Below are 20,507 nucleotides of genomic sequence, written 5' to 3'. Positions count from 1 at the left end.
TGTGTCAGACCGAACATTACATATCACCAAAAGCAGCTTCCCCTTCCTCATCCTAATATACCAAACGCTCACAGACTCCTCCCATTAGGGTCACGTCCCCATCACTCGAGATGCAGACTGCCTGTCAGTAACCCGCCCTTCGTTCTTTGCGGAGTGCACTCGATACAGATGCCTTGCGGCTTCCTCAACTGCCAGGTCGTAATCCTGGTCCCCTCCGAACACTGCCGCGTGTCTCTTTCCAGGCCAACAGACCTGTCTCATCGATTCCTGCCGATCGAGGTGACTCTTTGCTCACGCCCCTATCACCCGCTACACAGCTCCTGCTGCTTCCAAGTCACCGACCTCCTGCTTCGACTCCTCCCTCTCCTGGCTTCGCCACCCGCCTTTCTACATCTTCCTCTCCACCTAACGCCAGTCTGCTTACGCCAGCAGCGCCTTGACGCCGGCCACGATGTCGCCCTGCTTCACAATGGACTCGCCCACCAGGATGGCGCCGCAGCCCGCCTGGGGGCAAACGGCACAAGCAGCGGGGGCCGGGGTGTTTGGCGGTGATGCAGTACAGTGAATTCCGTGCAGATGAGATCAGCTGAGGTGTCCACAAGTGCGGTGCCTACACCATTGGAGACGTCCTAGCGCTTTGCACGTGGCCCAACTTCCTGCCACCGTCCAAACCTGCGCTCGCCCACAAAGCTGGTACAGCAACCCCACCCACCTGTTGTACGAAGGCCACGTCCTCGGGCGTGAAGATGCCGCTCTCGCCCACCATGATGATGCCCCGCTCCTTGACCTGCGGTGGTTGGTGTGTCGTGTTGCATAGATGCAAATGCATGTCCAGACAACACACGGCATGGTTAGCGCGCAGAGTCTTGGCGGTGCTCAGCTTCCAAGATGCTTTCACCCATGGCACACCCGCCCCGCACACCTGCTGGCCCCACTCGCTGTCCATGATGCGCTTGGTCACGTTCAGGTCCACCTGCAGGTGTACCGCAGACGGTGCGTAGCAGTCGGGCGTCAGGAAGTCCGCGAGAAAGCAGCGACGGGCTTGACAAGCTTGCGATGCTAAGCACACCTTGCCCCCACCAGCTGCACAAGCTGGCTTAGAAAATAATACATCGCGGCTTGGGTTTTGGCACGCACAGCCTCTTCCCTCCTCCTCTCCAGTCCCCCATCCGCCTGCCTCCTCTTTCCCTACTGACTTTGAAAGTGCCCAGGTCGCGGTTGTTGATACCCAGCAAGTGCTTCTCCACGTCCGGCAGCTCCAGCACACGAGCTAGCTCGCCCTCGGTGTGCACCTGCGAGCGTGATACAGGGCGGCGATGAGCGGCAAGGCACCAGGATGGCGCTGAGGCACACATGCACTACAGTGTGGGCGAACCAAGTCGCTGCTGACGCCCAACGATGCCCCCGTGCAGCTCACCGCGCAGCCCACTCCGCCCGATCCGCCATGCCAAGTCCCCACCTTCAACATGCATTTCCTAGTGCCCAAGCATCCTGTACTCAGCAACTTCCCTCCAGCGTTCCATCACCCTCTATCCGGCCTCGTTCCCCTCCTCCATGCCCTTACGATCCTGGCGCGCACACACACGCGCCCATGGCTCACCTCGATAAGGCAGGTCATGCCCAGGTTCTGCGCCGCCTTCATGAAGTAGGCCAGGTCGGCGTTGGGCAGGACTGCAGCGATCAGCAGGATGGCATCGGCGCCGCTGTGCAGAGAGGAGGAACATATGTTGGTTGGTTGCAATGATGAACAACCGAGGTGGGGCTTGCTGCGAACTGAGTTGGCTCCGCGGCGACCGACACCCCAAGCCGCCACCCCTTGGTAGTGGCCTGCAACCTTGCCTTGCCTCCCGCAGACCCGCACCTGGCACGGGCCTTGAACACCTGGTAGGCCTCCACGATGAACTCCTTGCACAGCAGCGGGCAGGTCACGCCGGCAGCGCGGATCTTGGTCAGGTTCTGGAAGGAGCCCTGTGGTGGGTTGATACACCGCAATAAAAGCGGGGTAGTTGCGCAGGGATGACACGTGGGATGGAGGTCCGTGAGGATCGCAAAGTTCGTGACACGGGCCTCTGCAGGGCCATGACAAGCATATGCGCATACAGGTACGGGTGCAGCCCGACAGGCCCCGGCGCTGTCAGTCTACCAGGCTGCTGTCCCCTGTCCTACCTGGAAGAACTTCTCATCGGTCAGCACCGACAGGCACGCAGCACCGCCAGCCTCGTACGACTGCGGAGGGAAAGGATGCAACATCAAGATATGCTCCACGTTGGCGCCTTGGGTGTCACGAACATGATGCACGTCGACTGTCTGGGCCCGCGCCCACACCAATGCCACATCCTGCTGTGCTACCCAGAGCCCTCAGCTGCACACCACGCTGCCCTACCGCGCTGCCAATCCCAGCCCAACCTCCTTTCCCAATCCCCACCTTGGCGATGCGCACGGGGTCAAAGTCGGGCTGGATGACGCCCTTGGACGGGGAGGCCTTCTTCACCTCGGCGATCAGGCCGGGGCGACCTGCAGGGTAGGCGGTGTGGTTCGCGAAGTGAAATATGAGATGACTCGAAGCCACAGGCTTATTATAAGAGGGTGATTTGAGAATTATGACAGAACATTGTGCTGCGTACCTAGCCCTAGCCCAAACAGCCTCATGTCACCTGCGGCCAACTAATTTCCAAGGTCCCCTGGCCCCCTGGCCCCCTCCCAAATGCCTTCCCTCGTGTCCACGTGTCCCTTGACTGAACCTGAAGACCCCTCTGATCCTTTCGCTTTCCTGCCTCCTCCAGAAGGGCGCCCAAGGCCCACAGGTTCAAGCCACACGACCTCCGCACTCTGGGTAGGGCTGGCGGGTTTCGGTTCACTCGGTTGGCTTGCTTTGGGTCCTGGTTGCCCCCCCTTCCCCTTCCCTACCGATTAACTTGCGCCACTGCCCCCTCCCGCCCCACGGCCCCCTAAAGGAAGCCACCACCTGACGCACCCGTTTCCTTGGCCTTGGCCGCAATAGCGGCGCGGAAGTCGCGCGGCGGGTCCATCTTCTTTGCTAGGCCCTGCAGCAGCGCCAGGGGCTGCTTGTCGCGCATCACCTCCACCTCGCGCGCCTTCCACCTAGGGATGCAGGAGAGGTGCGTAGGAGAGGAAAGGCGGGCGACATCACAGGTTGGGAGTGCGGCGAGCATGCACAGAGCTCAAGTGCTGGCCCCACCGCACGCGTAGCTGAATGCCGCGCGGGCATCCATCCAGGCAACACAGCCCTGCGCCCTGCGGCTGACCAGTACTGGGAGTCGCACATGAGCAGTCAGTGTCGTTCACGACACGGCCTATGTTGTCATGCCCATTCCACACTTACTGCGCTGCCCCCCCCCCGCCATCATGAGGGCGAGCCCAACGCGAGGCGTGGCACAGCGTGGTAGCCATCCGCTTTCCCCGCCCAGACCTCCCAGGCCCTGCTTTCTCCTTGACGAGCACGTCCCCGCGAACGTACTGATGGTCCATCAACCTCCCTCCCGTCCATGCTGTCTAGCTTTTCGGCGGCTAGACGCACCAGACGATCTCCTCCAGGATATTCTGGGGCTTGTTCTCATCAGGCAGACCACCCACACGGAAGGCGTGCGGGCCGCATCTGCAGCACATCAGCCAAGGCGGGGGGTGGGGTTCAATGTGGCATGCACTGGATCCCCCCCCTGCACTTACCCTGCTGCTCCCAGTGCCCCTTCAGCCCGTTCAAGAAACCCCGCCTTCGCGACTCACGGCTGGGTCTCTAGTCCGTGAGGGGGGCGACGACGGATGGTGACCTCGCCAGACATCTGCGCGTGGTCACACGACCCAGACTAAGTTTATGCCGATTTCTACAAATCCGTTGTAGGAAAGAGCGTTGAAGCATTTGGGCCGCTGCATTCCGCTCGTGTCGCAGCGAAAGGCGAGCTCGTCGGCGCGCTGCACGTTCGGCGTTTGTTGCTCACCGTAGTCTGAGCAGAGCACACCACACGCGAGCAGGACCTAGTAGCGCGGCGCGACTGGCCAGCGCTCGCGACTTGAGGGCGCTGCTTTAGCATCATTCTGCGAGGTCACGCGTCTACAGTTGTCGATGTCTGCGTGGGCTTGTGACTATACTAATACGTAGTATTCAACTGGGAGGACATGAAATCCCTTCCCAAGCAACGATCGACACTTGCGATCGCTTCATTGGGGCGATTTCAACGAACGTCAAACCTGAAAACTCTAATTTACTCCATTCTTCTTCAATTTCACTGACTTGATATAATCCTCACGTAATGTGGTCATAGCCGAAGCTTAGCTGCGACCATATAGTCACGGCAAGTGACTATTGCCAATATGAAATCGTCGAAGACATATGCCAAGGGCCATCGCGGCAAAGCGCGGCTTCAGGACACGAGTCAGGAGCTCGACAAGTGCTTTCGCAAGCTTTATGGACCACGGTGCGTATGGATTTCATCTGCTGACCACCGTAGCTCGCTCATGGAATGAAGGGGTCGGGTAAACGTTAGTAGGACGTTGACGGAAGGGTTTACGCGCGCATGAGCGAGTTTGGCGGCGGCGGCACACACCCTCCCGACACCCTCCCCGCATTTGTGTCAGCCCAGTCCCGCACGGTACGGTCAGCCGACCTGCTGCCGCGTTCCCCTTCACAACAGTGTTGCTTGTTCAGTCATTTTAATGCGGACAACCTCTACGTGCATCGCAGGTGGCCGGCGCTGCAGGCCGCGCTGCTGAAGCCCACCCAGCACGCCGCGGTGGTGAACGCCTTTGTGGGCACGCCCGCTGACTCTGGCGATGCAGCCTCCGCAGCTGCCTCTGCCTCCTCCTCATCCATCACCACGGCATCCAATGCTGCTGGCTTGGTGCCTCTGCTGAGCCTGGGCGGCGTGCTGAGCACGCTGTGCCGGGGCCCGGGCACAAAACCATCCAGCCCCTATCCGCCCCCACCCCTGGACCCTGGGTCGGCCCTGCGCTGCTGGTACTGGATGGATCTGGCATCAGTGATGCCGGTGCTGCTGCTGGCGCCGCGCAGGGGCCACGCCGCGCTGGACATGTGCGCAGCCCCCGGCGGCAAGGCGTGCCTCATCGCGCAGCGGCTGTTTGGGCCGGGCGCTTTGGTGCCTGCGCCGCCCGCGCCAGCTCCCGCGGTGCCCGTGGAGGCGGCAAACGCCGAGCAGCCAGGCAGCATCGGGAGAGAGAGCGGGACAGGAGGGAAGACCCCCGGCGGCGTCTCAGTGTCTGGGTCGGCGGCAGAGGCAGCACCTCATCAGCTGCCGCTGCCGCGTCTGCCGCTGGGGCCAGGCAAGCTGGTGTGCAATGAGCCGGACCGGCAGCGGCTGGCTCGGCTGCAGCGGGTAATTGAGGAGTACGTGCCGCCTCACTCCAGGGCGAACATCGAGGTAAGAAGCCAGTGGGGGCATAACAATGATTCCGCGTGGGATTGGGAACAAGGATGGCTGGCTTGGATGTGTATAGCGCAACTGAGGGGTGCTGTCCAAGGGATGGTGTCAACCAGTGGAAGTGCTTTCGGCATTTTGTGTTGATGCATCCAGGCTGCACAACTTTGTTCAGCGTCTGCGCTTTCCACCCCGGTCACTGATGCCGCTAATCTGTTGCATTTGCCACAGACGCTCAACTACGCCGGCCACACCTACTGGGGCCGCAACCAAGGCGCCACCTACGACCGGGTGCTGGTGGATGCGCCCTGCTCGTCAGACCGACACGTGATGCAGGTGCGGCAGAGATGGAGCCGGCGGCCGAGGTGAAGGCGGGGCGGGGACGGGGGGCAGCTGTGCGGTGTGGTGAAGCTTGGAGGAGGGGCGGATGGGCGGCGGGTGAGGATTGCGGCATGCGGCATGGTTACTCGTAGCAGTGTGCGCGCCCCATAAGAAGGGTGCACTATGTGGGCTGCTGGTCCAAGCTCCAGGATGGGTCAGGACCGCGAGCAGGCCGTGTATTTGGAGAAGGCGCTGTGTTCCAGACCGGTACAAGGGACATGGGCCCTTGCCGTTAGCTCCTCAGCTCCGGTCATTAGCCCTCCTGTCCCATGTGCACCTGGCAAACGCGCAGCAAGCCGCCACCACCTCGCGCGGCGTCATCTCGGCCTCGGACTGGAGCCTGGAGGGCTGCAAGCGCATCGCGGACGAGCAGCTGCAGGTGGGCAGGGTGAAGTGATGGGATGGGGCAGAGGGTGGCTTGGGGGCTTTGGGACAGAGCACGCAGGCGGGTACATGGTGCGGGTTGCACCTTGCATCAATAGGTACAAGCAGCAGCCCTTTCTTCCTTTGCTGTACCAGGCATAGGGACGAACGTCCTCCCATTCCGACCCAGATGGACCCGGCCGTCTGCTTGCCAACCGGCTGCGGCTCCTGTGGACTGAGCCCTTGTTGGATGGACATGATAACATGATGCCAGTGTTTTCCACACCCTCACTCGCCACTGCAACTCTCACTCACGCAGCTGTGCCTGGCGGCCATGCGCGCGCTGCGGGTGGGCGGCCGGCTGGTGTACTCCACATGCTCCATCGCCGCGCTGCAGAATGACGACGTCGTGGAGCGCCTGCTGCGCCGCTGTAACGCTGGCGGGGCCGTGGGCGCGGCTGGCTCAGCAGCCGCAGCCGCAGGTGGCGGCGGCGGCGGCGCCGCTGCGGCACGGGTGCTGCCGGCACTGGAGGTCCTGCAGGCGGAGCTTGCGGAGGTGTTGGCGGTGGGCGTTCCGGCAGGGAGACCTGGAGGAGGAGGAGCGGGAGCTGCGACAGGGGCAGGCGTGGCGGGGACGGGGCAAGGGGCTGACGTGGCGGCGGCGGCGGAGTGGGTCAAGGTGACAGGAATGGAGGCAACACGGCATGGGGCCATCTGCCTGCCCGACCGCGGCGGCTGGGGCCCCATCTACGTGGCTGTGATTGAAAAGACGGGCGAGGGGGTGGCGGCAGGGGGGACCGGCGGGGGAGGGCTGGTGGCAGGGATGGCGGCGCTGCTGCGGCCCCAGCCGGAGTCGGAGTCGGAGGCGGAGGCGGAGGAGGAGAAGGAGAAGGGAGAGGGAGCGGGAGAGGCAGGAGTGGCAGAGGGGAACGGCGCTGAGGCCGGTCAGGAGGCCCAGCCATGATCGCGGTCGTGCGGAAAGGACTCAAGGAGAAGGAGGCGCACTGCATACGCAAGCAGAACCTCGTGCTGGAATCCCAGGCTTGCGATGTCTCCAAGGAGCATGCCTGCAGCCAGGGTTTATGCAGCAGCACACAGCGCTCTCCCGATGCCTTTTTTTTAGCGTATGTTATGCGTGGCTGCGCATTGCCGCTCGTCCTTGCCGTGTCCCTGAACCCTGAGTCCACCGCTCAAGTCATGACGTGCACTTATTACTGACAATGTTGGGGGACCGGCAAGAGGCATGGGATGCCTACCTAAGCCCGTGTGGGTGTGGGTTGGAGCGCCTGTGGTCCGCACCCCGGCTGGGGGTGTTGTTGTCACACACCCTGGTCAACCCTGTAAAGGATGAAGCCTAAAAAAAGCGCAGCCGATCCCCTCCCCAGCCTCCCTAGTGCCAGCGGCATCCCAGTTTACGGTGGGCCTGCCGTACCGCGCCAGGGTGGGCAGCACCGCCTCACCTCCGCTGTGGGTATTCCAACTGCAGCCGCTGACCGCCTACGTGCGCCAGCAGGTGGACATGGGGGCGCTCCGCACTCCCCTTCTGCACCTGCGCCAGTCGCTGGCTGGCTGGGCCTGGGTCGCGTCCGCACTGCGAATGCTCATGGCAGCAGTGCCTGCGCTGACGCCCCCCAGGTTGTGTGACAACAGGCTTTGTTTTAGGCTTCAGGTCTCCCTGCTCGTGTCTGCATTGCAAATAGGTCAGGCAACATGCACATATGAAAATGTGAAACAACAGTGCACAAGGGTGGGTGTGGCAGGTGGGGTGGGTGGTCATGCCTGGTCGGCAAGGACCCCACCCCCCCTGTCCAGGCGTGCAGGGGCACTGAAGGCACTGTGAGGGCTGGCAACATGGCTCCCTGCTCGTGTCTGCATTGCAAATAGGTCAGGCAACATGCACATATGAAAATGTGAAACAACAGTGCACAAGGGTGGGTGTGGCAGGTGGGGTGGGTGGTGATGCCTGGGCGGCAAGGACCCCACCCCCCCTGTCCAGGCGTGCAGGGGCACTGAAGGCACTGTGAGGGCTGGCAACATGGCTCCCTGCTCGTGTCTGCATTGCAAATAGGTCAGGCAACATGCACATATGAAAATGTGAAACAACAGTGCACAAGGGTGGGTGTGGCAGGTGGGGTGGGTGGTCATGCCTGGGCGGCAAGAACCCCACCCCCCCTGTCCAGGCGTGCAGGGGCACTGAAGGCACTGTGAGGGCTGGCAACATGGCTCCCTGCTCGTGTCTGCATTGCAAATAGGTCAGGCAACATGCACGTATGAAAATGTGAAACAACAGTGCACAAGGGTGGATGTGGCAGGTGTGGCTGGCGGCGGAGGAGTCGGAGGCGGTGGCCACGGCGCTGGAGCCCAAGCTGGTCAAGACACGCGCGGCCGTGGAGCAGGTGGGCGGCGGGGGAGCGAGGAGGAGAGGGCGGGGAGTGGTTTGGAGGGATTGCTTCCACAAGCCCGTGAGACAGCCTGAAGCAAGAAGGTTATGGGATGGAAGCGCAAGTTCGAGGGGGTGGGGGCAGCGGGAGGAGGGGGGCAGGATTGGCGATGTATGTGGGTATGGGACTGGAGCGGGTTAGGGGTTGAGTGGGAGAGGGGCTCCAAGCCACTGTTCAAATTTCACTCACACACATGTTTTCCTCGTGCTCTTGAACACACACACACACTTTCTCTCTCCCCTCCTCTTCCCTCAGGTCCTGTTCGACGTGGTGATGCTGGAGGTGGCGCTGCGCAACGGCGCCGACCCCGTCACACTGGCCAACCTGATGCCCAAGCACTGGGCGGACTTCATCCGCAACAGCGACATCACAGAGGTCAAGCCCATCGGCACCACGCCGCTCAGCGGCGGGCGGCGGCCGTAGAGTGGGGGCGGAGGGTGCGGGTGTGGAGGTGGGGTGGAGGAGTGGGTTGGCGGGTGCGGGTGTGGAGGTGGGGTGGACTGGTGGAGGAGTGGGCGAGGAGGCGTGTGAAGGTGTGTGTGAAGGTTGGGGATGCATTCGGGCAGGGCAGGGTTTGCACACGTGCCTCCCTTGGTGGCTTGCTTGCTTGCCCTGAGGCTTTGGCGCCTCTGGGTCTGGCCTGCTAACCCGGCTTGGGGGCTGGAGCGAACAGAGCGGTGAGCAGCCATGGGCATGGAGTGACGCAGGGGGGGCGGGGCGGGATGGCTCCCGGGCTGCTGACGTGGCAGAGCTCAACGGCCGTGGGCTGCCCTGGCAAAGTGTCGCAAGGCGATTCTGGTGGTGGTGCGTGGCTTGAGACAACACAGGACAACAGCGGCGGCAGATTGCTGCTGCTGCTGGTGCTGCTGCTGCCTGTAGCTGCCTTGTCCGGCCGTAAGCAAGGGCGGAGTAAGGGTCCCCGGCGTCTGCGGCCCCGGCGTCTGCGGTCCAGGTGGCCAGGCTCCGGAGGTTGCTGAGTTCCTCGCTGTGGGGAGTTTGATGGCGGTGGGGGCATGGAAACGGGGCGAGGAGTCGGAGCCTCGGATTGTCGAGCGGGACACGGCGGGACGCGCAACACCGGCGCGCAAGCGTGTACATCGTAGCCTGGATTTATCCCGCGTAGACATCGCGCTACGTCACAGAGACATGATGTGTGCGATGCATTAATTCGACTGGCTGCATGGCTGGATGTTCGACTTGGTCTTCGTAACTGGCACCTGTCGGCACAGTTTCGGCCTGCACACAGCGATTATAAGTTAGCAGCGATGACAACATAACTACTTCCTGAATCTCGGAGAACGCCTGCTACGCAAGATGATATATGCTCAGTTCGCAGCCGCACAGTCATGCGACAAGTACCCTTCGCTACATGTGAATACCTCACATCACTCTAGCAGCCTTTTTATGGCACTGATAAGACGAGAGCGCGAGAGGCGCTCTGAGCGCTGAGCACTTTGCTTAAGTATTAGCGCTGAGCCCTTTGCATTCATGGAATTTGTAGGCGCCGCTTTTTAACAATGCGTGTTCCTATTGGAGAAGAGCACAGCCCTCGCAAGTCGTTGTCCTCGCGGGCAGCTCTGTTTCTTGCAGCTGTTTGCCTGAATCTTGCAGCAGCAGATGCATCAGCTTCTGTGGAGCTGGCTCCCGCTGCGGCTTCGACAGCTCGCGAACTTGTTCTTGCCCTGGTGGCAGCCAACGCGAGCCGCACCCTAAGTCGTGTTGTAATTATTACAAACGACATATTCATGACGGAGGCGAGCTGGGATGGCTTCCCTGGTGTCGTTGTCGCAAGTCGACTGCATCTGCGCGGCCAGAGAGCTGACGGCAGTACCGTTCGCCCGGTGCTCGACTTGGGTTTTGTAACTGGCAAGGCAAGTTCTTATGTTCAAAATGATGATGGGTAGGCGGTATGCGTTCGGAGCCTGCGTTGGGAGGGGCTGGTTTGCGTGTCAGGTGCGTGCCGGCGCTGGTACTGCGTGTGCTCTTTCGTTTGCCCTCTTCGGCTAGTCTCGTATCACCTTAGCCGTAAGTGACTGCGTTTTACTTCACCTTGCGGCTGCTTCATTGTCAGCTCCGGGAGCGGCATGTATGTGGCGGTGTGGAGAAACCCGCGCCGTTTGCTGGTCCTTCCATGACATGACCAAGTCTGCAAATCCCTGCTGGGTGTTTTCACACTCCGGTGGTAGTCGCATGCTTACGGAAGACTCAGACTCTTCTTGACATCGGCCGCAGATTAAGCTCGTGGGCCAAGGCGTCATGAGTGTGGAGCATGTCGTGTTGCAAAACTTCAGGGCAGGGAATCAGGTGATTCGTGGCATGGTGGCGGCGTGTGACGGCGGTGCATGCACATGCGGCACAACCAAGAACCGTAAGAACGCACGCGGAGCAATCGCAGTTGTGCATGCACTCGGCACGATTTAGTGGTTGCACATACATGAATAATTGAGCTTGCGCCTGCACCTCTCATCCGTCCTATCATCATCTGCCCGACCTTTCAGCCACCGCTCACATTTTCTTCATTCACCTGCATGCAATTTGATAACTCGCAGAACCAAGCCCCCGGCATCGACCTGCTCGCCAACTCGGATCCGGAGCCTGAGGCCCTGCGGCCGCTGCTGTACATCAACGACAGCGTGCTGGTCAACCGGGTGTGCTACCCGCCCAGGTTCAGACTGCTGGTGCGTGGGCGGAGGCAGTGGGCGGCAGTGGGCGGCAGTGGGTGGGTGCTAGCTGGCTAGCTAGCTAGCGACTGTGTGATGAATGCTGCAGCACAAGTTATGTCAGGTTGTTGAGGTAGGAACTCTAGGAAGGTGCATGCGTGTAACTTGCTGCGAATCACCTGCGCTGCGTGTGTGTGCACGTATATGTATTAGTAAGGAAGTGCTTACCGCATGCCGTTTGTGTATGGATGTGAATGATGTTTGCAGTCCGTCCAGACGCTGATGCGACCGGCCGGCATCCCGGGCAACAACACCGGAGACCGCATTCCCGTCGACCCCAGTTGCTCGCCCGACCCCACCGCACCTGTGCTGGACCGCTGCTGGCCGGTAAGCGCGAGCCTACAAATCTCACTTTTGCGGGGAGCGATCGAGCAAACGGCGGGGCCATGTGTGGATGGGTGCGATTGAGCATATGTGCATGCAAGCAAGATGCGCAGCATGCATCAAGCAAGGAGCACGGTGGAGAACACTGTGTGTGTGTGCGCGTAAATCTACTGCTGCTGTGTCATGTGTTCTAGCTAGCTAGCTACCTGGTATGCGGGCCACACGTTGCCTGTCACCAGCAAGTAATACAGATGCACCGCCACCACCGGGGCGACTCGATGCTGCGCGCGCACGATCAGCATCATCAGCAGCAGCAAGGGGGCGACTGGCCATATACCAAACGCTCTGCACTTTACGCATGTGCGTGTGTGTGTGTGTGTGTGTGTGTGTGCCGTACTATCACACCGTGTGCTGTGTGCTGTGTGGCGCGCAGGACATGGGGGTCTTCTACGACCTGGCCATGTCGGGCCTGACGTTCGACAAGTTCAGCTACACGGTCCCGACGGGCTGGGACATCCACCTCATCAACGTGAGTCACCAGCTAGCTAGCCAGCCAGTTACATACAGCAGCTGGGGTTTCGCTGCGAAGTATGTATGAGCCGCTAATATTCTAGCCACGTGCGTGCCGCATCTCGACGCGGCGTACTAATGGTTCCGCTGCATGTTTCCCTGCTGTCTGGGCATTATTTCCTTGCGGCGGTGCGCACCAGCCCGCCCCGCGCACTCTTCTTGATCCCCGCCCAATCCTGTTGCTCGGCTAATCGCTCGTTCACACGCATGCAGGTGTACTTCGTCTGCGAGGTATTGCTGACAGATGACTGTATTGCGAGGCTGGGTTTGATCGGGTGTGCGGTGGCGGCCCTGTCGACATCTCGGCAAGCGCTGCCCAGCAGCAGCGGCAGCAACAACTCGGCCGCTGCGGCGCCTGCCTCCTCATCAAGTAGTGGGAGCAGTGGTGGGGGCGCCTCGTTGTCATCTGGGGCCCTTGCGGCGATCGTGGTTGGGTCTGTGGCGGTTGCTGCGGCCCTGGCGGCGGCGGCGGCGCTTGTGCTCTTGCACCGCCGCCGCCGCGGCCGCCGTGATGAGCAGGCGGCGCGGGGGCTCCAGTACGTGTACAGCAGCCGCGGCGAGCATCAGGAGGAAGGCAACAAGCAGCAGCCGCAGCAGCACCAGCACCAGCAGCAGCAGCAGCGCAGGGACTCCACAGCAAGGGGGTGTGGGGGTGAGGACGGCAGTGGCCGGGACTCGCTGTCTTCGGGCGCGGTGCGCGCTGTGCTCGGCGGTGGGGCGCTCGCAAGCCATCAACAGCAGCAGCAGCCGGCAGCAGCTGATGAGCAGCTGTCCGTAGTGGTGCTGCAGCACCAACAGTCGGGTGATGCTACTGCTGGTGGTGTAGATGCTACAGCCAACGCGCAGCAGCAGCAGAAGCAGCTTCCATCGCACCGCAGGACCCTGGTGCTGAATGCGCCGGCGGCAGCGGCAGGCAGTGGCGTGGGGGTTGGCGGCGGACTGGAGTCATCGGTTGTGAGCTGCGGCGGTGTTGGCGACGCAGCCACAAACACCCAAACGTGAGTCATCTTGTTAGATAGCCCGCTCTGAGATTTTTTAGTGATCACTCCAGACCAGATGACCACCCCCGCTATGTAGCCGACAATCTTGTATCATACGCATACAAACAGGAGCTCGTCCTCGGCGGTCTTGTGGGGAAGCGCCAGTGCTGCTGGCATCGCGCCGAGCATGGACGCTGACCGCCTTCATGGAGGCCGAGGCGGAGGAGGCGGCCGGATGCTCGCGGGGCTAGGTGCCAGCTCGGCTGCTGGTGACAACACTGCTGATGCCGCTAGCACAGCTGTGGCACAGGCGGCCGCACGCACGGGAGCTGAGCATACAAGCGACGTGGCAACGTTTGCGGGTGCGTCGGCGGCTGCTACAGCCATGCTGACCGTGCTGCTACAGCCTGCCGCGGAGAGCAGGGCCCACGGCAGGATTAAACTTGAGGCCGCGGCAGTTGACCCGCACCAGCCTCCCCCGCTTGCTGGCAAGAGGCAGGTGTGTGCGGAGGTACCAATGCTGTCAGACCCCGCCGCCGCGGCGCTGGCGGCTGCAGCTGCGGCAGCTGCACGAGGGCTGGGCGGCGGCAGCGGCGGGGCGGCACTGGAGGGGTATGGGGACGAGCAGTCTATCGGCGGCGGGGGAGAGGACAGCGGTTTACTGCTTCCTCTGCGGGCTGTGTCGTTGATTGTCGGAGAAGCAGCTACTGCCGCTGCTTCAGTGCCTCGCCCGCCGCGACATCTTAATGTAGCGGCAGTAGAAGCATCGGCCGCGGCGGCGGCGGGGGCAACGGCGGCAGCAGCAGGTGGCGGCGACAGGGCCGGGGCTGCCGGCAACAGCGGCAGTAGCAGTCACTGGCCGACCAGTGCGGGCGACGTGGCGGCGGCACAGGCAGGAGCGTGCGTAGTCACGGCAAACACGCCCGTTCGAGCTGATGTAAACCTAGGCCTGTCGGCAGTACGGGCAGCTGCTACTGCCGGTGGCGGCGGCGCCACCAGCAGTGCTGCTACTGCCGCTGCCGTTTCGGCCAAGAGCTTGTTTGCTTCGTCCGGCACTCTTGGCACGGCCTCGTCTCCGGCGGCGGCAGCGGCGGTTGGGCTACACGGCGGCGGCGGCGGTCACATGCACGGCGAGCTGACCACTACGAGTGACAGCTACGGCGGCGGCGGCGGCGGTTTTGCTACGAGCAGTGGCGGCCACTTCAATCGCCATCATCAGCTGCACAGCTCCTGCAGCAGCCAAGCCGAGCAGCAGCAGCAGCGGGCGCCAGTGTCAGCTCCAGCTGCTGCTGCTGCCGGCGGCGCCTCGACAGCAGGTGCGGCTGTAGCAGCAATGCCGTCAGCGGCAGTAGCTGCTGCCGCCGCCCTGTCGGCGGAGGAGGATGACGAGGTTCACCTACTACCAGTCGTTCGCGGGCGCGGCTCGTTTGGGAGGTGCGTGCGTGCGTGGCTGCTTGGGCTGTTGTAAGCCAGACCGTCATGCAGTGTGAAATTGTTGACACGTGTGATGTGGCCGGGGACGCGGTGCTCGTGGCTGGTGTGTGCGCTCTGAATTCCTGGCCTGCTCTGTGTAACGGACACACACACACACACACACACACACACACACACACACACACACACACACACACACACACACACACACACACACACACACACACACACAGGGTCGTTGAGGGAATGTATAAGGGCCAGCGCGTAGCAGTGAAGCTGATGACTGCAGCGGCGGCCGCCGCGGTTGCAGCGGCGGCGGCGCCTGACGGCGGCGGCGGCGATGACGGTCAGGACTCCGCCGAGGGCCACCTGCGGGACGGTGGCGGCGGCGACGGCGGCGAAGGGGTCAGCGCCTTGGTCTGCGCGTTCCACCACGAAGTGCAGGCGAGTGTGCGTGCGCGAGGGAAGCGCACTTGAGTGGGAGAGAAGCGAATGTCTATCGCCCACAATGAACGAATGCCATCATCACCAACCGCTCATGCATCAAATGCGTGCGCAGGTGCTGGCGCGGTTGACGCACCCCAACGTGGTGCGCCTGATCGCGGCATGCATGACGCCGCCTCGCTTCTGCCTGGTCATGGTGGGTCGGCTTCTTTTCTTGCTGTTTTATGGAGCTAATTGCATTTTATTGCTTGTCCTTCAGATTGACTCAACAGCGTGTTTTGCCACATTAAAAAAAAAACGCAGGAGTTGATGGACACCAACCTGGAGTCGCTCATGCGGAATGCGCCCGGCCGCCTGCTGCCCATGAACACCGTGGTTGCCATCGCGGTGGACGTGGCTCGAGGCCTGGTGCGTGTGCGTGCGTGGCGGCTGCACGTGCCGTTCTGTGGCATAGCTACGAAGCAGCTGGTTTCCAGCATGATGCGGCGGGTTTCCAGAGCAGCCTTGGGTTTGTCCTTGCGGCCCAACACCGCCAGCGGACAATGGGCTTTGGGCTTGTTCTTACAATTTGCTAACCACGCGACGCCGCCCCTGCTGTTGCCCCGGCCGTCACAGGAATACATCCACCCGACCATCCTCCACAGAGACTTGAAGGTCCGTGCCCGCAGCCAGGGCCTGCTCCATACTGTTAAGCCGGGCGTGGCGTGCGTGTGCGCGCAAGCTCCTGCGTTTGGGCATGCTCCGTCCGTCCCCACCTGCTTGCCAGTCCACTTGCTGTGATTTTGATCCCGACGGCTGCCCGCTGACTGACTTCCTGCTTTGTCAATGTCAACACCACAGCCGGCCAATGTGCTGATTGGAGATCCGTACGGCCCCAACCAAGTCGCCAAGCTGTCGGTGAGCTAGCGAGCTGGCTGGGCTTGTTGGCTAGCTGGGCACCTAGCTGTATCGCAATACCAGCAAAGTAACCCGTACATGTGCCGTGTTTCACTTGTCTCGCATACCCTGTGCGAGCGCAGGACTTTGGTCTCGCGCGGCTGTGCTCCTCAGTCCTGGTGACTCGACACCCGGAAGCTGGCACGGTGGGTGCGCGCGCTCCTGGCTGGACCGGCAGCAGCATACGGCAGCACGCAGCCTAGCCATGCATGCGCCTCGCTGGCCCGTTGCTGATGTGCGTGATGATGTGCGCGCCAGCCAGCCAGCCAGCCAGCCAGCCAGTAGCTTGGTCGTTGTTCCATGCATGCACTCCGCTGAGGCCTTTGCCCGTGTCCTTTGCCCGTGCCCCTCCATCCACATGCAACCCCGCACACACTCGCGCCTCCTCGCAGCCCCCCTACATGGCGCCAGGTGTGTGGCGTGCGGCGTGACGGGGCATGGCGTGGCGGGGCGTGGCGGGGCGGGCCAGGGCGGGGCGGGGCGTGTAGCAGACCAGGGGCAGCAGCCAGGTAGAGGTGGCTGTCGAGGGCTGCAGGGAAGCAGAACACCCGTCGACATGGCACTCGCTAACTTCGTGTCGGCATGCCCGTGCGCTTGAGCTGCTTGACGGAGGGGAGCGTGCATGATTGGCATCAATTAGACCCTCACACGTCTCCCTACCTGTCTATCTTGTCGCTCGCAGAGTGCTTTGACGCCACCAGCAAGGTGCTGAGTCACCACGCCGACGCCTACTCGTTCGGGGTGCTGCTGTGGGCCATGCTCACAGGGCTGGAGCCGTGGCAGGTGGGTGGGGTGGGGGGAGGGCGGGTGTAGCTATGGCGTGCACCCTGTGCCGCGTGTGGAACTTATTGAACGAGATTATGCCAAGCAGCTGTCCAGTCCTCTTAGTGTTACCTGCCCGTCGCGTTGTGAAAGACTGCACACTTGCATGCACACACACACACACACACGCACACATCGGTATCGGTAAGTAACTCCGGCGTCGTCTGGGCGGGCTTTCGTTTCGTTTTTTTGGGCTGAGCCCCCCCAGCGAAGCGTTCCAGGGGGGGGCGAAGCCCCCCAGGAACACCCCTGTCCGTGCGTGCGTGCGTGGCTGCGTGGTGTCGGCAAAACATAGCATACTGGCGCAAACCGCGAGTGCTACGTATTATTATTTGTTAATGTCTATTGCATGTAAATAGGTGGCAGGGAAAATTCGGGCGGAGCGAGAAGTGCCTTCGCGCGTCCATGGACAATTGACTTTCGCGAGGTCGCAAGGAAAGCATCCGGTGCCCGCTGATATGCAGTCTCTAAGGCAAACTATGTTGGCGGCAAGCAAAGCGGGGAAGTATATCGAAAGTTTTGAGCGACTTGCCGAGCCATGCCTGCCGACGCGCCAGAATGCCGAGAAGCCCCGAGGTCGCCCCCGCCCCGCGCCTAGCCCTTTGAGCGTGGGGCGCCGGGGAGGTGTTGAGTATGGCAGGAGGCTAGAGAAAGGCTTGGGGTGTTTGGGAACGTGACAAGGCACGCATGCGTGGCGCGGGAAATCCCGCACGACCCCAACCCGAGTGTCCCTAGCCGATGCGCCTGCGCGTCGTAGCGGCATGGAGGCTCTGACGGGGCGTTACACGCTATTAGCTCCCAAGCGTACGGGGGCTCAGCCCATTTTCCAGCTGTACAAAGCTGACACCCCTTGTTTAACACACGCACACACACACACACACACACACACACACACACACACACACACACACACACACACACACACACACACACACACACACACACACACACACACACACACACACACATATGTACCACAGGGGCTGAGCATGGTGCGGCTGGCCTACAGGGTGGCCTGCGGCGGCGAGCGGCCGCCGCTGGACGCCATCCCGCCCGACCGCCGGCCGCCCAAACTGCTGAAGCTTGTGGAGCAGTGCTGGCAGGCAGACCCACCGCGCCGGCCCGCGGTGAGTTGGGTGGTTGGGTGAGCTGGGTGGTTTGTTGGAACAGCATGCACGTACACGAGGGGAGGCGGGCGGGTGCGTGGGTGGATGGGTGGATGGTTTGGGTGCTGCTGTACCCCTACGGTGTCGCAGGCGCAACCCAATCACCAGGCACGTTTCTGTAGTCGAGCGCCCGCCGAAAGGTGTCGCTATTACCTATCGCGTACACCTGCCATGGATTGTTGCTTGCGCCTCGCAGGCGGCTGAGATGGTCAAGCAGCTGCTGCTGGCCCGGCAGATGGTGAGCCGCTGATGATGCGGATGGGCCTGCCTCGTTTGTTTGAACCGTTCGGGGGAGGCCCGGGTGCCTCCTCACGACAGCCCGCTTCATCCATTTCTGCGTCTGATGCGTGTGTGCTCGTGCGCTTGCTCTGCTGCGTGCCGTGCCAATCCGGAGCCGGGCGGGGTTGTGCCTGTCACTTGTTGGGTGCCGCGCAGTCCGCTGCTTGGTCCCAAGGAGGCCCCTGCTCCCCAGCCCCTGGACCTGTGTGACGCGTACGCACGCACACCCAGCACATGCACACGCACAGAGCTAGCCCTCTCTCTCTCTCTCCATGTGCCTTTCTGATTTCCGCACACGTGAACATGCCTGCCCCTGCACACACCTGCCACTTCAGATGTTTCGCGAGGCGGCGGCGCGGAATGCTGAACACGGCGGAGGATCGTGACAGGCCGGGGAGGCAGGGGGGCCGCCGTACGTCTGACGTGGCTGTGGCACCCGCCGAAGCCAGCGGCTGCTGCGCCCTGGGTGAGGCGGATGTTAGGCTGCAGTAGTGCTGTGGTGATGAGGGTTTGAAAGATATTCATCCCGAACGATTGCTTGGGAGGCGCGTAGCTTGTCGAATTTTAGGGCATGCGCTGACCTAATACGAATGGCTGCACAAGTCGCTCATCATTTCGGATGCATCGGATGCGTTGCAAAGCATTGTGTGACCGTCAATCTGAATTGCAATCGCTTTGCTGAGGTACAATTTTTAGTGTTGTGTGGGTGTGGGTGTGTGGGTATGGGTGTGGGTGTGTGGGTGTGGGTGTGGGAGGGTCGCCGTTATTGAGCTACTTTATTAAGAACATGCGAAGGTGAAGAGGAGGAGTCGCATACTCAAACAAACTGTGTGAATTGGAAACAAACTCTGTGAATTGGTCTGTCCATTACCGCCAGTAATACTTCGCTCGTACGTTGAGGGAAGGACTTTATGTGATGGCCTCGTTGCGCGGTACCGGTATGCGACACACCGCTATTGTTGAACGTGTATGGGGGGATGCCCTATTGTTTGTTTGGTGCTGCGCGGAAAACAGGGGCACGAGACCAACCGATGACGCATGGTACGGTATTACCATTGCACGCTGAGACATCATAAGATGTGGACATTCATTAGAGGCAAGCCGAGAGCAGTACTGCGCAAGCAGTACTGCGCGCTTGGCGCAGTGATGCTGGCAGACAGGCAATGGATAGGGACCACGGGCGTGTCTGCGATTGCCGCATTTAGGGGCATATGTGTTGAACGCGAGCGAGTGAATGCAAGTAGAACGCCCTTTCGTATGTGCGGCGGGCCGTTGGCTGCAGAACGGATGTACGGTTGGCCAGGTTCACAGGCCTGGGGTCGTCCACAAGCTTGCACGAGCTTGCTGGGCTGCAATCCCAGTTGTTGTTGGGTACGGTACAGTCATACGCGCACTGGAGATTCTGGTTCCCGTGCTGGTATGCAATGCTAATGCCGCTGGTGGTGCAATGCCGCTGGTGGTTGCATGACAAAGACTCCTCCGCAATACGTGTGTGTAGATGGTCGTCCCGGTTATCGCCTACCGTGTGCTGTTGGCGTAGGCTCGACAGATGGATGCGTCGTGTGGGAACGCGGCGACAAAGGCGGGAGCGAGTGAGAGCAACGGAAGCCCAATCTTGGTGCAAGATGCCCCCCGCCGGGCCGTGAGCCGTGCGATTTACACGTCCCTGATTTGCTCCGGGGGCTCATCCCAAAACGATAGGGTGTTAAGCGACGTCTGCACTTCCAGACGCACATGGGGTCATGGGCGCTGTGTCCTGTTGTGTCAAGGCAGTGGCGTCCCTTTCCCCTTGTGCTGTCCCAGGGGTCGTATCTTGTTTTCGGGCCGCCGCCGCCGTCTTTTGTCTGGACACAAGGCGGTTTTGGGGCTTCTCCATAGGAATTCGGACAAAACCCGCCCCAAACCCGGGCCAACAAAGTCTCACCTCAGACATTAGCCCCCGGGAGGAATGTCTAGGAAACGACCAGGCCGATTAATGTCTGGAGACATTAAGATAGGAGCCCTGTGCTGTCCTTACTCACGACGTGGTGTTGGGGCATGGGGTTGTGACGTGATGGGTGGACTGGGGTTCGCTGAAGCGCGCTGCTGCGGAGGGGACAGGCACGCGCTCACACAGGGACCCAGTCTGCTGCTGCTGCTGCTGCTGCTGCTGTGGGATCTGCAGGGACGTGCATGCACTGCACCCAGATGTCACAGACCATGCCGTACTGTAGAGCTGCACAGACTCACTACGGACACAGGCGCCGCAGACCAGAGC

At 61.6% G+C, this 20,507-nt stretch overlaps 4 protein-coding genes across 4 annotated transcripts; 3 read left to right on the top strand and 1 right to left on the bottom strand.

Annotated features, from left to right (window-relative positions):
- Nucleotide 1: 1 nt before the first annotated feature.
- Nucleotides 2–4,110, bottom strand: CHLRE_13g602350v5 (uncharacterized protein). Its single transcript, XM_043069799.1, has 12 exons — nucleotides 3,957–4,110; nucleotides 3,745–3,800; nucleotides 3,539–3,616; nucleotides 2,975–3,102; nucleotides 2,426–2,514; nucleotides 2,167–2,226; nucleotides 1,862–1,968; nucleotides 1,601–1,703; nucleotides 1,197–1,292; nucleotides 923–973; nucleotides 713–787; nucleotides 2–504 (listed from the first exon to the last, which is right to left on the bottom strand). Exons 1-12 carry the CDS (start codon nucleotides 4,050–4,052, stop codon nucleotides 421–423), a joined length of 1,023 nt encoding a protein of 340 aa, XP_042917793.1. The 5' UTR covers nucleotides 4,053–4,110; the 3' UTR covers nucleotides 2–420.
- A 91-nt stretch (nucleotides 4,111–4,201) lies between these two features.
- CHLRE_13g602300v5 (uncharacterized protein) lies at nucleotides 4,202–7,495 on the top strand. The gene is made up of 5 exons (XM_043069798.1): nucleotides 4,202–4,433; nucleotides 4,700–5,393; nucleotides 5,622–5,726; nucleotides 6,064–6,150; nucleotides 6,454–7,495. The coding sequence occupies exons 1-5, from the start codon at nucleotides 4,330–4,332 to the stop codon at nucleotides 7,096–7,098; spliced, it is 1,635 nt and encodes a 544-aa protein (XP_042917792.1). The 5' UTR covers nucleotides 4,202–4,329; the 3' UTR covers nucleotides 7,099–7,495.
- A 46-nt stretch (nucleotides 7,496–7,541) lies between these two features.
- CHLRE_13g603650v5 (uncharacterized protein) lies at nucleotides 7,542–10,312 on the top strand. The gene is made up of 3 exons (XM_043069828.1): nucleotides 7,542–7,551; nucleotides 8,425–8,530; nucleotides 8,831–10,312. The coding sequence occupies exons 2-3, from the start codon at nucleotides 8,438–8,440 to the stop codon at nucleotides 8,996–8,998; spliced, it is 261 nt and encodes an 86-aa protein (XP_042917791.1). The 5' UTR covers nucleotides 7,542–7,551; nucleotides 8,425–8,437; the 3' UTR covers nucleotides 8,999–10,312.
- Nucleotides 10,313–10,361: 49 nt separating this feature from the next.
- Nucleotides 10,362–20,507, top strand: CHLRE_13g603600v5 (uncharacterized protein). The gene is made up of 18 exons (XM_043069827.1): nucleotides 10,362–10,446; nucleotides 10,808–10,879; nucleotides 11,125–11,253; nucleotides 11,503–11,622; nucleotides 12,053–12,148; nucleotides 12,403–13,187; nucleotides 13,299–14,603; nucleotides 14,837–15,047; nucleotides 15,163–15,243; nucleotides 15,351–15,455; nucleotides 15,663–15,701; nucleotides 15,888–15,944; nucleotides 16,067–16,129; nucleotides 16,376–16,394; nucleotides 16,666–16,766; nucleotides 17,786–17,932; nucleotides 18,168–18,209; nucleotides 18,586–20,507. The coding sequence occupies exons 2-18, from the start codon at nucleotides 10,832–10,834 to the stop codon at nucleotides 18,634–18,636; spliced, it is 3,399 nt and encodes a 1,132-aa protein (XP_042917790.1). The 5' UTR covers nucleotides 10,362–10,446; nucleotides 10,808–10,831; the 3' UTR covers nucleotides 18,637–20,507.

This window comes from Chlamydomonas reinhardtii, chromosome 13 (assembly GCF_000002595.2).
Source record: "Chlamydomonas reinhardtii strain CC-503 cw92 mt+ chromosome 13, whole genome shotgun sequence".
Lineage (NCBI taxonomy): Eukaryota > Viridiplantae > Chlorophyta > Chlorophyceae > Chlamydomonadales > Chlamydomonadaceae > Chlamydomonas > Chlamydomonas reinhardtii.
Note: the sequence above shows the minus strand (reverse complement) of the source record. Positions and strands in the feature narration are given on the sequence as shown.

What these genes read in the sequence shown, in the direction of transcription:
- CHLRE_13g603650v5 (XM_043069828.1), top strand. Translation starts at nt 8,438, where the DNA reads ATGTGGCAGGTGTGGCTGGCGGCGGAGGAGTCGGAGGCGGTGGCCACG. An exon ending in CACGCGCGGCCGTGGAGCAG is followed by an intron (nt 8,531 to 8,830) that starts GTGGGCGGCGGG and finishes CTCTTCCCTCAG; the next exon opens with GTCCTGTTCGACGTGGTGAT.
- CHLRE_13g602350v5 (XM_043069799.1), bottom strand. Translation starts at nt 4,052, where the DNA reads ATGATGCTAAAGCAGCGCCCTCAAGTCGCGAGCGCTGGCCAGTCGCGC. An exon ending in ATCCTGGAGGAGATCGTCTG is followed by an intron (nt 3,103 to 3,538) that starts GTGCGTCTAGCC and finishes CTGCATCCCTAG; the next exon opens with GTGGAAGGCGCGCGAGGTGG. An exon ending in GTGTTCAAGGCCCGTGCCAG is followed by an intron (nt 1,704 to 1,861) that starts GTGCGGGTCTGC and finishes CTCTCTGCACAG; the next exon opens with CGGCGCCGATGCCATCCTGC.
- CHLRE_13g602300v5 (XM_043069798.1), top strand. Translation starts at nt 4,330, where the DNA reads ATGAAATCGTCGAAGACATATGCCAAGGGCCATCGCGGCAAAGCGCGG. An exon ending in ACTCCAGGGCGAACATCGAG is followed by an intron (nt 5,394 to 5,621) that starts GTAAGAAGCCAG and finishes CATTTGCCACAG; the next exon opens with ACGCTCAACTACGCCGGCCA. An exon ending in TCGCGGACGAGCAGCTGCAG is followed by an intron (nt 6,151 to 6,453) that starts GTGGGCAGGGTG and finishes TCACTCACGCAG; the next exon opens with CTGTGCCTGGCGGCCATGCG.
- CHLRE_13g603600v5 (XM_043069827.1), top strand. Translation starts at nt 10,832, where the DNA reads ATGAGTGTGGAGCATGTCGTGTTGCAAAACTTCAGGGCAGGGAATCAG. An exon ending in CTCGCTTCTGCCTGGTCATG is followed by an intron (nt 15,244 to 15,350) that starts GTGGGTCGGCTT and finishes AAAAAAACGCAG; the next exon opens with GAGTTGATGGACACCAACCT. An exon ending in TGCTGCTGGCCCGGCAGATG is followed by an intron (nt 18,210 to 18,585) that starts GTGAGCCGCTGA and finishes CTGCCACTTCAG; the next exon opens with ATGTTTCGCGAGGCGGCGGC.